Consider the following 17166-nt stretch of genomic DNA (forward strand, 5'->3'; position numbering starts at 1 on the left):
GTAAGGTGTGCCTTCCTTCTCAGTCACCACAGGATGCTCACTGCTTTACTGCTCTTTTATGTGGTGCACCCCAGGTTTCCTACTCACCAACTCTGCTGCTCAGTTGTACAGAGGGCAGGAAGAAGTCAACTTTTTAAAAATTAGTGATACTCACAGCATTTTCCGCTTTCTGTATGTAACCATACACTTTATAAAATTGCACATTTTCACATTCTTGAGGGCTTTCCAGTGATTTTTCACTCCAATCTTGAAAATAAATAGTGAAGCATGTTTCTGCTTTCCACAGTACTGACAGCACTACCTCAGAGTTTGAGTAACAGCAGTGTTATTTGCATTTTCAGCACATGTGCTCATTAATTAAAAGATGTTTTTTCAAAGTAGCTTTACTCTTTATGTTTAAAATATTCAGGTGAAATCAGATACTTCCTTCAGTATGGAAGGTTCCACTGTTCTCTGGAACTTCTAAAACTGTTCTTCTGCTGGTAGCATTGCTATCTGGATGTTACTGCTTGCTTTTGGACTCATCTAGTAGATTTAGTAGACACTTTTTTACTTTTATATTTTATGTTGCAGCTATACTTGAGAATAGGAAAACCATTCACAGGCATCACATTTGCTTTTGCACTTCTGTGTCACTGGAAGGCTGCGAATGACCTGTCAATCTTAAATTGACTGTGCAGTGCAAATAGTATCACACATTTTTTCTTTCTTTAGTCCATGCACTTATTGTGAAATTTTTGGAGTTTCTTCACATTTAACAGTGCCAGTAAACATTGCCTCATTTATGTCTGCCTAAGTTACGGTGTGAATATCTATTTCTCTTGGGTTTGCTTTTAGCAAGAGTACATTACAGCACAAATATTTTTCCCGTACAGTTTCCACAAATGTTCCCAGATGGATGGAAATATTTTGATTAATATTTTCAACTGTAGTCAAATGACTTGACTTATTCTTTAAGGTACTTTATTTCTGGCTTAGATCTTTATAAAATCACAGTATCATCTGTTCTATAGAACTTTCATAAATACTCATCTTGAGTATTCAGGAAACCCTGAAGGACTTGGTTAGTATTAAACATTTTTTAGCACATTAAATATATGAAAAGATTGGTGAACATAATTTGCTCTGATTGCACTGTTACATAATAAAGCACCTATAGCTATAAATAATGTAATGCAAGGAAACCAAGGATTACAACACAAGTTGCTATATTTTCAGTAATTCCAAAGTGTGGAGATATATATATATATATATATATATATATATATATACATATATACATTATACAAAACCATTAAAATATGTTTGGTATGTCATGATCCTTAAGAGCATTTTACTTTTATTTCTCCCCAAACTGTAAGTTATTTCGATTATTATTTTGTGCTGTATGTGGACTGTAATAAAAGCAAGGGATTAGAGCTTTTTCTCTTTAAAGGCAACTGGGATTTTTCTGTCGAATTCACCTGATATTGAATTTCAGACAGGGTCAGGCTCAAAGTTTTTATTACAAGAAACTCAAGATGTGTGAACACAAACAAATAGAAAGGAGTCAGACAATGTTAAAGATGGCAGACAGTAATTTCTTCTATTTTTCAGTTACTTTTCAGATGTCCCTTTTTTAGACCCTACCTGTAGTACTGTTACTATAGGCTCAGCAATACTCGTTAAACAAAAATCAGAAATAGTGTCAAGAGGGTATAAGTCACCTGCTAATAAATACAGATGAATCTAAAGAAGATAATATTGTGCTGTCCAAAAGCAAGTATAAATCCCACCATCCGACAGTCAGCTAAGAATTTATCTAAAGAGCTGCATGACCTACTTCGGCCCTCCAGGAGAAAAATCAGCAGAGGTCAGTAATCACAGAAAATTCTCTTTTCAGAGTTATACTGAAGCCAGTGGACTCCCTTTGTGCAGAAAGCTAGCAATGGCTCTCTACTGTGCTATTTTTTTTTTCCTGTATCTCAAGAGAGCAGGAGAAATGGTATGTTCAGCCACATCAGCATTCTGCCCTCCACCTCACCTTATTCTCAGGTTTACCAAACACCCACAGAAAAGCTGGGAAAGTCAGTGCAGATTTTGGTACACTGACCAAAACTGAGTCTTTTGACTCTTCTTACCTCGACAGAGTAGGAGTAACATGAAATGTAGAAGTTACCCTTGTTATGTATCTGGGAGAAAGGTCATGCATGTCTGCCTGTATAATAATTAATATATATATAAATAATTATGTATATACAAATAATATATTATAATTTGTGACAAAAATGTAAGCAAATAGACAAGCAAACTCCATCTGGAATATTGTTTCCAAGACTTCCACCTACATAGGAAGGATATTATTGCCTTGGATACTTCCATATTTCAAGAATCTAAGTTATGAAGGCAGATTTGAGGCATAGCAGTTATTTATTCTAAATACAAAATTTTAAGTTATCAAAAGTAACTGCATAGGATTCACAAAAAATATTTTCCATTGTAGAAATGGGATGTACATTTCAATTTTAAAAATTGCCTGAAGCTTTGGGGGTTACTAGTGTTTTTGACAGTCCTGCAGATTCTCACCACAATGTACAAGGGCTTGTCTGAAAGTAATGCCGTCTGTTTTATTACGTTGGCCCATGACAGAGAGGCAGATCTTGGTGGTATGGCAATAGAGATTGAACGTTCCCACTGATATTTCATTACATCTTGTTGCCGTGTGACAGGTGGCAGCAGAGGGTTAGTCTGACAACACAACAATTAACATAGAAGTGCAGATGAAGTAAAGGTATATCACTGAATTCCTCCCTGCGGAAAAAAAATGCCATCCACTGACATTCACTAATGTTTTCTTTGCATTTATGGAAAACAAATAGTGGACATGAGCACAGTGGTGGTGGATAAGGCGTTTCAGCAGCAGTGACAGCAGGTCACATCCACTGGTACAAACTTTTACGAGTACGGCATGCATCTCATGTCTCTGCTGGTGACAGTGCATAGCAAATGGTTGTGAAAAATAAGTAAAAATTGAAAAATAGTGTTCAGTAGCTAAGAATTTGCTCTATCAAACAATGCTCTCATTCTCTTTTTATCTATTGTAGTTTCCTGGGAAATAAACAAGAGGTATAAATTTCAGAACAACCTCACATTAATACAAAAGATATAGGATGAGAAATCATAGATTCATTGAATGGTTTGGGATGGAAGGACCTTAAGGACCATCCAGTTCTATCCCCATGCACGTGCTGCTCAGATTTCTTCACACAGATAGTCCGTGCTTAAAGAGGCCACCAATGTCTATGAGAAAAAAATTCATGGCTAAAGCTCATTTCTGACACTGACTATCTTTGCATGGACGTGTGTCTTCCTATGACGGGACATACGGCAAAGAAATGAAGTGCAGATGAATGTGACTGCTGCTCGTCCAGCTTGTGATGCCTCTGCACCCCTTTTCTGCAGCAGTAGGCTCTGCAGGGCTGCCACTGCCAGGGCTCTACACTCCAGGTACCAGCAGACAACCAGGGAAGGGGAGAGAGTCAATGCGAGCAGAGGTTATTAGACTCTCACAATAAATGTCCTGGGGAGACAGACACAGATAGATACAGATGAATTCGAGGAACTTGGATTTATTGCAGAGGGATGATATGGGTGAGTATGATAAAAGATCAGGGCCGAGATAAACTGAAAAGCATTCAGTGAAACTCTGCTGGTTTCTGAATTTGCCTCCTGTGAGAATTGCTTTGATCCAAAGAATGATCTCTGCAGACATACCAGCGCATGATAACAGAATAACATAACACGTTGGTATTTTTGGTGTGAGTGGTTCGTGAAATGAAGTAAGGCATCCCTCCTATTTCGGAACCAGGATTTAATAAACGATTTGTTCTGCTCTCTCTGTCGTGGATGCACGTGAGAGAACACGGAGGGTCACCGCACTGCACCGACGCTCGGGCGAGGCCGGGCCGTAGCTCGTTCCTGCTCTGCGGAAAGGACGGCCGCGTCCCGCGCGAGGCTGCGCAGCGCCGTGTCCCGCTTCCCCCTTCCTTGTCACTTTCGTGAGCGGGCGAGCCGTGCCGCGCGGCGGGGCAACGGCATTAGGCAGGGCGCAGGGTGCACGGCGCGGGGACTGCCGCTGTTACAGTGACACGGCCGCGCTGCTGCCCGCGCCGCCGGTTTATCTTTATACAACGTACCATCTCGTTACGCTGCACACGACGGAAAGGCGACCTGCCATTCCCTGCCCGGACAAGCGACTCATCCCGACCTCTACACCAGCGGCGCGGGATGCGGCCGAGCCTCTCGCCGGCGAACACGGACCCCTCGGGAAACCCCCAGAGGCTCTGCCGCAGCCCGGCCGCCAGACCCATCGCAGGGGCGGAGCCGCGGGACCAGCGCCCCCCCGATCACCGCACGCCTGGTTACGTAAGTGCCAGCACTCGTCGCACCACCCCCAATCCCGCCGGCCGTTATGCAATCGCCAGCACACAGACCTACTGTACCACGCCCCCACCCTTGCTCCGCCTCGCCCCGCCTCCGCCCGCCTCCATTGGCCGTCTCCCGGCGGCGCCAGTTGCCGATTGGGGCGCGGCGGCCGCCAGTCACGGTGCGGCGCGGCTGGCATGCGGGCTGCGCGCTCCGTGCAGCGCAGCTCTGACCTACTAACACACATCCCTCCGCGCCGCCGCGGCCGCTGCACGCTCTCGCTCGTCTCGCGTACGGGCAAGCGGGGCGACGCTGCCCGGGGCACGGCGCGGCACAGCGCAGCGTTCTCGCCTCGCCTCGCCTCGCCGGATGGTTGGCGCCCCGCCGAGCACTGAAGGTAGGAAGGCGCGGCGGGTACAGACGTGCGCGGGGCGAGGCGTTGCGTTGCTTTGCGACTGGCGGCGCCCTCCCGCGACCGCGCGTCGCCAGGGTCCGTGGCGGTCGTTACATAACGCACATCGCGCCTACGGCCGCCGCCGGAACGCTGCGCTGCGAGTTCCAGCGCTGCGCCCTCCGCGTCTGCGGGGTCGGCCTTCCGTGCCCGGAGCAGGACGCGCCGCTGGGCGGGGTGCAGGCGGGATGCCGCGGCGCGGGCGGCTCCGTCACCGCTGTCGCAGTATTCCCGGCGCCGCGGGACGGACCGCATCGTAGTTCCTGGAAATGTGGCATTATGTAACGCGGAGCCGCTGGCGGCGGGCCGGGCGCGGCGGGGGATCCGCCTCGCGACGGAGCGACCCGGGCCGCCGCGCCGTGCCCGTTGCAGGGTCCGCCCCGGTACGTTTAGTCCCCGCGATCTGGCAGCGGCGCTCGACGCGCTTTTGCGTCCCGGCTGCGAGCGTCGCGCCCGCGGAGCCGCTCCGGTCGGGCGGTGCTGGTGGAGGCGCTCCGCCGGGCGCCGCGCGGTGCCCCGGTTTCGGCTCTCGGCCGCCGTTCCTCGAAAAAGAGACCGTCTCTATGAGGAGGGCCGTGCCGCGAAGCTGTCACCGCGCCGAGCGGCAGCGGGACGGTGCCCCGCGGCTGGCGGCGCGGCACGGCCCCGCCCCGCCCCGCGGTGCACAAGTAGGTCAGTATGACAGCCTCAGCCGCGGCGGGCAGCGCGGCCGCCGGGGGCGCCGCCGCCCCGGTCCCGCTCCCCGTGAGGCGGCCGCGTCCCTTATCCGCGAGGCCGTTGGCGGCCGTTGGCTGCGGCCTGGCGGAGGACGGCGGGCGCCCCGTGGCAGCGGGTGAGGGCTGGGGGCGCTGCCGCTTCCCCCTACCCCGCAGCCCTTTGTTCTGGGCCGAAGCGGGCGGGGGGAGGCGGCGGCGGCGCGGGGCCGCGCGGAGGGAGCGAGCGAGCCGGGCCGGGCCGGGCCGCCTTTGTGGCCGCCGCGTCTCGCAGCGTGGCTCCGAAACCGCCGGGCGGCACGGCCCGGAGCTCGTCGTGTCCGGGCTGCGGCGGCAGACAAAGGGCCCGTGCTCAGCGGCGCAGAGTGCCTGCGGGCGAGACGCAGCCCCGTCGCCATCCCCGTGTTTTCGGCGTTCTCCTTACGTAACGAGCGAGTCAAAAATGGCTATTGCCCAATGGTGCTGTTTTGCCAAGTCACTTCGGTACTCCGTGGCACAGCGCTGCTCTGGGGTCAGGCCGTGCTTCGTGCTTTCCGGGAGCAGCCCTGCGAGCGCTGCCTTAAGCGTTTGGCAGTTTTTGTGTGTGTCCGTAAAGATCCTCCAACCAGAGAGAACCAGAATCACTCTTTGTGAGCAGGACCTCTAAAGGTAATGTTAGCACTGCAAACGCTTGCCCTGTGTTTCATAGTAATTGCTGTAGATAGCAACAGTGAAGTATTCAAAAGTATGCAGTAAGTGCAGTAGTGTCAATAATGCGCAGGCTTTTCTGTTGCTTGTTCTTGGTTGTGGGGGTCAAGTTTAGCTCTGATGGCAAACCCTTGGAGTTCTGTTAAGAGCAGCAAGCAGCCTGATTTTTCCTTGTTCTTGTGAGTTGAATGGGTTGTTCTCAGCTGCATTGTGCTCACTCCTGTGTGCGTAACCTACTTTGAGTCATTTTTGCCCTCCTCGGTAATTAATTCAATCCAGGGGGCAGTTTAAAACAATGCCTCATGCATCACTTTTACATCTTTGTTCAATCAAAATGTTGACTTTGATAAGAAATCTGAATGAATAAGGATTTGGGCTGTGACCTACAGACCCAGTTTAAGCCAACAAGCTTGAGGATTACTGAATAAAAGATCCTCAATGTTACTGGCAGTAACAGATAACAATTCAAACACTCTCACGTTAAAGACATATTTGTGTGACTGTTGAAGTGCTAAACCTCTTTCCAATGGTCTTTTTATTTCTATTTTTGACTTATTCTGTCAGGGACTCATCCTTATCTATCCAGCTTTGAGGATTTGACTTTGGAGCTTCATGTTTCTGCTGGTTTTTGTTGTTGTTGTTTGTTTGTTTTTCTTGTAAAAAGAGCAGATCTGGAAGGTGTCAAAAACCTTAGAGCCTTCCCATGAGCAATATGAACTTACTTGACCCTCCATATCTAATCTTTTCCTAAGGAAGAATGGTGTTTCTTATGCTTGAGCTGAAGTTTGTTAAATGTACAGACGTTGTGTATTGCAATGCAAATAGTGCATAGTCCACAAAAGATACCAGTACCATGCTGTTTTTTTTCAAATCTCTATCGTGAAATAAAAATCAGAAACAAACCTTTAACTCATTTTAAATTGACTTATTTTAGCAGATAGTTATGCAAACTATGTTTATGCAATAGGTTTTTTTCCAGTCAGTAATCTTCCTGTTATAACATCACTATGATGCAATAACATGAACAATAAAATTCTCTGTTTGTGTCTTATTACACACCGTTAAGCAATGTATCTGACTCATCAGCTTAATTGACTCTTCTAGGTGACCTTGCCATGATCATTACAGCCAGTTATGAGATACAAATGTGCTTAGGATATGTAATATAAAAAATATGCAAATAGATGGCCAATTGCTACAGTTTGCTCTAAGACAAAATGTCAGATGATTTCAGTTACAGTATTTTACAGCATATGTAGAGAAAAAAATTATATTTTTAAATTAGGGTGTGTAACTGTCTAATACCAATAACAAACATGACTGTCAAAAATAGGATTGCATAACCAAGAATATACTTGGGCTTGATTCAAAATGTGATGGAAGCAACGTTCTTAAAAACTTCTTGTATTGAGAAGTAGATCTGAAATAAATTATGATTGCCCTCCTTAGAAATCCTGTTGTTTTGTTTTCTCCTTATTCAACTATAGAATTGAATTTCATATTTTGAGGCTGAATCTGGTAACAGATAACACGCAAACCTGTCCTATAGAAAGGCTCATTTAAGAACTTTTTTCATTTTTTGAGTTGTTCTTGGTGTAATTTTCAATTTTGTCCTAATATACTTGAATAGTTACTAGTTTTACCAGTTTTTGCCACAGAGATAGGCTAACTGCAGTGAAGCATGTGTCAGTGCAGCAAGAACTTCTCTAGGGAGTGGTGCGTAACTAAGAAAAGCGTGGTGCAGGTGGTGGTGCTCTTCAAAGCTGGCCTGTCTTGTGGCCAGCTCTGACGGTTGCAGCTTTTCTGTTTCATTTGCAGTAAGTGGTAGATATCAGCATTTTACAGATTGTGTTTATTTCATGTTTGCACTTCGGTTATATAGCGTGATACATGTTTAGAGTACCTGCTGGGATTAATTGACATAATTCTGCTGCTTTTAAGTAGCACTATATAAATTTAGGTCAGCCAAAGGTCTGACCCATGCTTGGCATTTTAAGAGCACAGTTCAATTGAAAAGAGCCTTTTATTGTCAGAATAATTAACAAGTGATTTTATATTTTTTAATGGTCCTTAATTAGGAGAACATGGTTCTTATTCCCAGAGCACTGTTACTGTTAAGTGATTGCTTTGTGCAGTGTAGTTTTTCCTACATCACGTAGCTGTTGAAATGAGAAGTGTATTGTTACTTCAGTGCCTGCTGTTTCTATTGGGATTTTAGTGAAATTTTGGGAAGTAATATGATAGTTAAATAAAGTGACAGAATTTATATACACATACATACACCATATAGTGTGTAAGTATAATTAAATATTTACATGAGTAGTACATGCATTTCTCAGTTTTAATGTTTCTCCTGACACTGAGTAGCATTCTTAGAATGCTACTTGCTCCCCATACCCTATCCCTGCTTATACCAGGGCAGGTAGTGTGGGGAAAAAAATGTTAAGCAGATCTGGTACAACCAAACAGTCTTCCTAAGAATATGTGAGTCAGATTTGCACCTATTAACCTTGATTGACCTTTCTGACAAACTGCTAGCTTTTAGCATATGATTAGTCCCTCCAAAATAGTCATTTTATTTGCACAATTTGTGTGATTTACCTTTGCAAAGCAAGCTCTATTTCAATGAATGAGTTTGTAATTAAGATAAACAGCAGCTTAAATAGTTACTGTAAAACAAAAAATCTCTTAAAAAAAAAAAAAAAAAGTGTGACAATGACTATGGGTACAGATTGGAGATGGGTAATACAAAAATGCAATACTGCTTTTATTATAGTTATGAGCTTAGTTTTTTAAAGATGTGATTGAAAAATGTCATAATAAAAGAATGATTCTTCATGTTTCCATGGAATACATTATTTAGACATTACCATTCATTTCAATGAGCAAATCAACGTTTTAGCAAAAATAGGTCATCTTGTACAAAGCTATCATCATCAGTGCTCCAGTGACCTAATTACATGTTGATCCTGGAACCGTAAGCTCTTAAGATGTCCATGAAGTTGTAAGAAATGGGAGCTCTGTGCAGGAGCCAGTAGTCCTGTATTGCTCCTTGCTGTTGTAATGGATTCATGGTCTATATGAATGTAACTATGTAATAGCAATAATTGGTGATAACATCCATACTGCTAATGCTTTTCCTTTCTGTGATGTTGAGTAACTTGTATGTTACAGCATAAATTGCGCTTATCTTTTTTTTTTTTTTTTTTCCTAGAAAGCTTGAACTTAATTTGTTCTAAATTGCCTGGACCCTCTTGCCCAACAACTCATCCTAGGAACAGGATCACTCACTATTGCAGTGGAGGTAGCATTAAAGCTTTTCTTAAATAGGAACGTAATTTTGCAGACAAGACAAGGTGTGTTGAACAATTTCATTGGAGATTGGAATTGGATTTGGGGGGTCATGTCTTCAGCTGGAGAATATTTCCAAATTATTCTAAGCCTGACAGATGTAGAGAAACCTGTGGCTTAGTTTTTGTCTGGGAAAACAAGCAGTTGTAGAGTGGCTCACAGTAGAGGTTGAGTGGTTCCAAAGTGTTTAAGCAGTGTTACAATATGTATTCATTACTAAAACTTAGAAACACAGCTTTGTCTCCATTGTGTGAGCAATGTGGATGATTATCTTTCTGTACCATGTAAAAGTCTTTAGATAGTTAGCAAATGTTTTTAAAACATTTGGAAGATGACAGTATGAAGTGTGTTCTTCAGTTTTTCAGTTTAGAATACAATCTGGCATTTTGCTACTTGTGAGTGGGTTCTACACTAGCTTCTCTGATGTGTAGACATGTTTTCAAAATAAATAACCTGTGACAGAATGACAGCAGTATAGCTTACAAGACCTATGCAAAACATGGGAAACAGCAACTAAAAGCATGCACAGGCATTTATTAGTGTGAGCTTTTAATGTATTTCTGCACTTTGCCATATAGTGGTTTGAGTTCTTTATTTACTATAGACAGAAATGAAGTCATGGTTCTTTTTTAAAATATGAAGCTATATTTAATCTTTTTTCCTGTCTTGAGGGGTTGCAGGATGCATTTGGCCACACAAAAGTGAAGTTTGTTTGACAGCAATCAATTGTTAGAAATAGTACTTAATTTTGCTTGATAAGTCTATCAGAGGAATAGAATTAGTTTTCTTATTCCAGTATCTGTTTTGAAATATATGCTTGGAGAGAACATGAATTATTTTTGTAAATACGAATAGTATTTTGATAAATGCAAATAAGTTACCTCACAGAGTAACATGCAGTTACTCTGTGAGGTAACTTAAATGTATGTGTGGAGACCTATGTACATTCTCAAAAGCAGAACTGACTTGTGTAATTAGATTACACAAAACAGAGAAGCCAGATTGTGAACGTGTCCTTCAACCTTCTGAAATATTTCTGATATTACAGTGTGAATACAGAAATCCCTGAGACCAGATCCTGAATGTACTGTTTTGACTCAATCTCGCATTTAATTTATGCACAGATCTCAAGAAATACTTTTCATGATTTCTGTATGCATAACTTTTTGCTTCAGTACTGTGAGTTCTGTAAAACAGTCTCATTAATGCTTGAAACTGGGAGTGTATCTGCTTCTATTCAAACCAATGGCATAATTGCTGTGGGAGCAAGACTGGGTCTGTAGTTAATAGGGTTGAGTGTTACTGCATTGTTGAATTGGCTCTCAGTGTCATTAACATCAACTAAGTAAAAAAAAAAATAAAAATTCAACAGTGACTAATGTAAGGCAATGTTAAATGTTGGTTTTATAATACTTTATGAGGGAGTGATAAAACAATTGAAAAATTAATCCTAAGGGAAAATATTGGAACTTGAAATATAGTCAGAGGAATAATTACAGCTCATTAATTCATATATAAATACTGCATTTTCCAGCGGAATAATAAAATGCAAGTGAAGTGAAATGGCAGTTTTTATTGAAGGTGTTTTACCATTGTCATCAGATGGAATTTACTTTGTTCACAGACTTAGTATTGGTCTGATCCACATGGAGAGGTATTAAAAAACAAAACAAAAACCAAAAAAACAGGAACTCTACTCCTGCTTGTAAAGCAGCAAGTCCAGTTATATAAGAGCTCAAGTAAAAAGTGGAAAGCACTAAATAAAGATTTATAGTAGTTTTGCTAGTTCACAGAAGTAATGGCATTAGAAAGAACTACATAAATAGCGACTCAGTATGAATGTCAGTAGTTTACAGTTCTGTCTTTCACAGTCTTACTGGTGGACTCTGGCTGGGAAAAAAGTTTGACTAGAGCACAAAAAATACTACTGTTTTGATGCATACATATATGTGTAAATATATACATAGGTGTAGACTTGCATACAACCTACATTCTGTCAATTTGTGACAGGAGCAATGTATATGGGAGGGGGACTGGCCAAAATAGGAGTTAATCAATGCTAAAATGAGGAAATAGCTTGCTAGAATGGCCCAAGCCATAGCAGCCATGTGATTTGAAGGATACAAACTCTGTGTGCTTTTAGGTTTTGAGTGCAGCTCAGTGCCAGCATTGAGATTGTTTGAACATGCAGTTGAATTTTTACTGATACACAGACAGTATTACTGGCAAAGTATGTCATTAGTCTACGTTCATTTGGAATAACAACAAATGTTTTGCTAATTATTTTTATCCATTGCTTTCAGTTCTTGTATTTTCCCTAGATCATAGTGTTGGATGAACTTTGAGCTGGAAACTACACAGCCATGGTTCTTACCTTAGGATAGTCACATTTAAAACTTCTACAGGGGGGAAATGCAAGATTGGAGTATAAGAGGGGAAAAAAAAAAACACATTTGTATTGAAAATGTGTAGGCAGCATCATTCTTCCAGAAATAAGGATAAACCCTATGTTTTAAAAGTACTTCCTTGCCACTGTTACTGTTTCAAGTAAGTGTAGATGTTCCAGGGTATCTTGTATTTGTGTTCTATACATAGAAAATTATGGTGTATACACATTAATATCCCTTTCCTGAGAGAATGTGTATTACTTGGCTTCGAGTTTAGCTCTCAAGTACTGTAAAATTAAATCAGTTTCCTGCAATGGTAAGGCCTTTAAATTCCACTGTAGTAATTTTTAACACTTTTAGCCTCAATAAAATTTGATTGAGTTTCATATTAAGAGACAGGTGATGATTTCTTAGGTACTCAGTATATGTTAAACTGCATATACTTCTATGTTATAGAAGGTGGATGCATTTCCAGAGAAGCTTGTACACTGTTAATAGCACAGGTGAATAAGACTGATGAATAAGGATGACTACGGATCAGTAGCTGTGCATTCCCAGTGCTGTGGGATAATGAAATTAAATCTCAGTATTTTTCTCCATGTTTTGTAAAACTATCTTACACAGTATGAATATTTTTCAGGAAATTCTGGTGACCTGTCTTATTCTATTTCATTTCTACTTTTTAAAGTCCATGCATTTTATATATAGTGTATATATATGTATATATGACATAAGTTACACAATGTAGCACATTCGTGTTTTGTGTATATATATATACATACACATACATATATATATGTATATATAAAACGATAGCAACATTTTATATGAAACAGATGTTGCTACATTGTGGAGCTTTTTTTTTTTAAAAAAAAACCTGATCCAGCTGCTATTTAACTTGACAGAAATTTCCTTTTGACACCAGTTAAAAGTTTGGATCAGGATTTAACTATGTAATTACTTTGTTTTACAAATACAGAAATTCATGTTGCTGCTCTGGCACTGAAGCATTAGACAGTGTCTTTGATGTGGCTGGCTTCTAACTCTATTTTCCATTAAGTCTGTATTATTGAAAACAAATACTTTCATGTCAGTAATTAACTATGGATTTTAGGAAATTGTACTTACCTGTTCTATTAAATGCGCTGATTTTCTGTGACAGAAGAATTCTCGTGGTTTTATGGAACACAACTCAGCTTGAAACCTGAGTCTCTATGACCCTGCTTTATTGTTATTATATCATTCACTTCCTTTTGCTTTCTGGAAAAGAGAAACTGGCAGAATATGATTCATTCATTCTTTTGTAACATTCCAAATTGATAATATTGAAATTAGTATCAGTAGTAATTGTGAAAACATTTCTGATAAATAGTGATACTAATTTCAAGTTGCTTATTTGTTATTGTACAGGCAAGAATCAGTGCTGGAGCAATAATAAGTGCTATAAAAACAATTTGTAATACACTACATTCATTTTACCAGGAACATGACATACTGGAAAATGAGATGGTGAGAAGCTGTATCTCAGGTCAAGATCTAATGATAAAGTATTTTTTGCTTTAAGAGGGACTAAATTTAAAAAATTTAAGTGCTGAGTTCATTTTTAATGATCAAAGTGTCTTAATCTAAATGTTAAGCTAGTTTTCTTTGCTAGCGGCAAGACTTTTTACACTGAAGTGAAAGTTTAGATGTAACACTGCTATTCAAGGATGCGCATGCCTCAGTAGTATTAAACTTTACTTTGATATAACAAAACTACTAATCAAATTATGCTAATAAATGTTTATTCTCTAATGTATTTTTCAACACTGGCTTCAGTATTTTCTTTGTAAGAGATATGAAAAAAATTACCCAATGCATTTCCTTCATCAGATTTTTTTAACAGGCAGATGTCAGAATCTTGTTTGTTTACTTTTTTGAGTCAGTATGATTGATTAAAAAAAGGCATGCTAAAACCCTATATATGTGAATAAACATTTGTATTTAGGTATGTCTATCTGTTTACATTATTTACAGGGTACAAAACCAATCATTACATCTTTAATAGCTTTAATGGATAGTGCTGTGATTTTAAGACAACAGGAAGCACTCCAGTATGTCAAAATCAATTTAAGTTATTTTTTTAATTCATGAAGAACTCGCATACAGAGCATTTCTAAGTCAGGCACCACACCTGTCTTCAGAAAAGATGTTTTAAGTAGAAGAACAGGATACTTTTCAGTGCTGCTCATCAATGTGCCTAGTGTTATGTATTAGAGATTTCAGTTGGTCAGTGATATCACGAAATGTTCTGTCATTACAGTATGGTACCATCAAAACCCACTTTTTAAATTGATTTTATTTTTTCCTCTTTGGATCACATTGTATTTGCTTTGGAAGCAAATCTGCTACCTAGGTAGAGTGCAGAGTATTAGTTGCTTCAGCATTGATCCTCCTTCAGGCAACAACAGGCTTAACAAACCTAGTGCTACTATTTTTAAAGTTACTTTTGCATTCCCCAAGCCAGTGGTTTCTAAATAGTAATCAATTTCTCTGCTTTTTCCAGGTTCTTTTTTTTCCCAGAAGATTCCTGTTGGCTCTACCAAAAAATTGGATCTGGGCACTTTTGTTTGAAACTATGAAACAAACAGAAGAATGTGTGTGGATTTAAAACTATTGTATTTATCAAGTTGTGGAGTGAGAAGTACTGAAGAAATAGCTTGCTCTATTGCTCACTGTAGATCTACTTCAAATTGTTTCTGATGCAGCTGAGAAAAATGCAGACCCTTAAAAAGGAACACGGACCTGTTGACACAAGTAGCAATGTGGACAAAATTGTGGTACTTAAATCTACTTTAGCAGAAGTGTCTGAAGAGTTGTCTACAAATGAAGATATACTACTTACTGAAGCAAGTAGTGGAAAAAGCAAATCTTCAGCTTGTCGGAGAAAGCGAGAATTCATTCCGGATGAAAAGAAAGATGCTATGTATTGGGAGAAAAGGCGGAAAAATAATGAAGCTGCCAAAAGATCTCGTGAAAAACGACGGCTGAATGACCTTGTCTTAGAGAACAAACTAATTGCACTGGGAGAGGAGAATGCCACTTTGAAGGCGGAGCTACTTTCATTGAAGCTAAAGTTTGGTTTAATTAGTTCTGCAGCCTATGCCCAAGAGATACAGAAACTCAGTAGCTCAACAACTGTGTATTTCCAAGACTATCAAAGTTCCAAACCAAATATTAACTCATTTGTAGATGAACATGAACCATCTGTAGTTGGTAGCAGTTGTATTTCTGTCATTAAGCATTCTCCTCAAAGCTCTATGTCAGATATGTCTGAAATGTCATCAGTAGAGCATGCTCAAGCAAGTTGTATACAGAGCAACTGCAGAAGTCCTGAAAATAAGTTTCAGATTATAAAACAGGAGCCCATGGAATTGGAGAGAGAGCCAAGAGATGACAGAGGTTCATACAAAGCATCCATATATCCAAACTACGTGGGAACTACCTTCAACATGTACTCACATTCTCCTCCTCTCTTGCAAGTTAATAGGTCCTCCAGTAATTCCCCTAGAACTTCAGAAACTGATGATGGAGTTGTTGGAAAGTCATCTGATGGAGAAGATGAGCAGCAGGTTCCTAAGGGTCCAATCCATTCTCCAGTTGAACATAAAAATGTTCATGCAACAGTTAAAGTTCCAGAAGTGAATTCTTCTGCTTTGCCTCACAAGCTTCGAATTAAAGCCAAAGCCATGCAAGTTAAAGTGGAAGCGATGGATAATGACTATGATGCCACACAGAAATTGTCATCGCCTATTGATATGTCCTCAAAAAGACATTTTGAGCTTGAAAAACATGGTGCACAGAACTTGGTGCATTCTTCTCACACTCCTTTCTCAGTTCAGGTGACAAACATCCAAGACTGGTCGCTCAAACCAGAACTCTGGCATCAAAAAGAACTCAATGTAAAAATTCAGAATGGTTGCAAAACTGGAGTTGAAATAAAAGACAATGTCTACAATGTCTCGGAGTCTGAGAATCTGTATCTGAAGCAGGGCATAGCAAACTTATCTGCAGAGGTTGCTTCACTTAAAAGACTTATAACTACACAACAAATTTCTGCATCAGACTCTGGTTAAGTTACTACTGAGTAAAGGCTTATTGTTTAAAAAGATGTCATTTGCAGTAGATAAATGTTTTGTATTATACTGAATTTTCACTGGACTTGTGATGTCATTTCACTGTAATGTTCACATAACATCTGATTGGTGTCTTTTTGTGCACAAATTATTATGAAGACTAGGTTGTGTTATGATCACTATGCCTTGTGTATAGTCAAGTAGCCTGTACAAAGGCTGTATATAGTGAACTTTTCTTTTTGTTGTTCTACTATAAAGTGTGTAAGTTACCAGTTATAATAAAATATTGGTGACAAACACAGGACATCTACTCTAGTTGATTAAACTTGTAAATAAGTTGTTAATTAAAAAAAAAAAGGCTTTTTCTTACACTGTGCTCAACTTCACTTACATGTTTGGTTTTTACAGCTTAACTTAACCAAATTACAGTTTACAACATATGTAAACGTTCTGGCCACTTTTTTCTGTAACAATTTTTTTTTTTTTTTAGACAAGAACAGAAACAAAGTGGATACTTATAAATGAAACAGTAACAGTTCATAGCCTTAGCCTTCTTTATATTATTTGTTAATGTAAATTAACCAAAAATCACATGGAATCTAACCCATTAATTCTAAAAGCAACAATCTTTTTTTCACCTCCTTTCTCAAATGAGAATATTTTGAATGGTTTATTGTGACAAACCGTTTTTTTCAATATTATAATGATGTTTTAGATGATATTAGCTATATTGTATTTGTGCATCTTTTAAGTTCTTCAAAGCCTTGCACTAATAAAGTTAGATGCCACCATCTTTGTCAGAGGGTTGTTTGTGTGTGCAGGGAGTGCAGGCATAGAAAAGAATATGCACAGATGCTTTTACACAGCTTTATCCATTTTGAATTCCATGGTTCTTTTTACAACAGAGCATGAGCCATGTTCACGTGAAGGATAAGTTTTCTGGATCTGTGGACTCTGTGCTCTATAAGGCAGATATCTACACCGGGGGCAGGCAACAGCAATAGCAGAATCATTAGAAGATCATTTGCTATTGTAGATCCATTCTGGGATATAATGCA

At 40.4% G+C, this 17166-nt stretch overlaps 1 protein-coding gene across 12 annotated transcripts; it reads left to right on the forward strand.

Moving 5' to 3' along the window:
• The first annotated feature begins 4329 nt into the window (after positions 1 to 4329).
• NFIL3 (nuclear factor, interleukin 3 regulated) lies at positions 4330 to 16599 on the forward strand. Of its 12 annotated transcripts, none has more exons than XM_031610500.2 (3): positions 4330 to 4404; positions 9470 to 9611; positions 14539 to 16599. In XM_031610500.2, exon 3 carries the CDS (start codon positions 14735 to 14737, stop codon positions 16106 to 16108), a length of 1374 nt encoding a protein of 457 aa, XP_031466360.1. In that variant the 5' UTR covers positions 4330 to 4404; positions 9470 to 9611; positions 14539 to 14734; the 3' UTR covers positions 16109 to 16599. The 12 variants fall into 12 exon arrangements, with proteins under 12 accessions (XP_031466360.1, XP_089987562.1, XP_031466358.1 ...); XM_031610498.2 differs by lacking the exon at positions 4330 to 4404 and adding an exon at positions 4428 to 4801; XM_031610503.2 differs by lacking the exon at positions 4330 to 4404 and adding an exon at positions 4428 to 4801 and having other exon boundaries at positions 9470 to 9559.
• The last annotated feature ends 567 nt before the right edge of the window (positions 16600 to 17166 follow it).

Source organism: Phasianus colchicus, chromosome Z (genome assembly GCF_987193195.1).
Source record: "Phasianus colchicus chromosome Z, bPhaCol1.hap1.1, whole genome shotgun sequence".
Taxonomy (NCBI): Eukaryota; Metazoa; Chordata; class Aves; order Galliformes; family Phasianidae; genus Phasianus; species Phasianus colchicus.

Bases quoted from the DNA above. Each gene is read 5' to 3' on its own strand.
- NFIL3 (XM_031610500.2), top strand. From the start codon at position 14,735: ATGCAGCTGAGAAAAATGCAGACCCTTAAAAAGGAACACGGACCTGTT.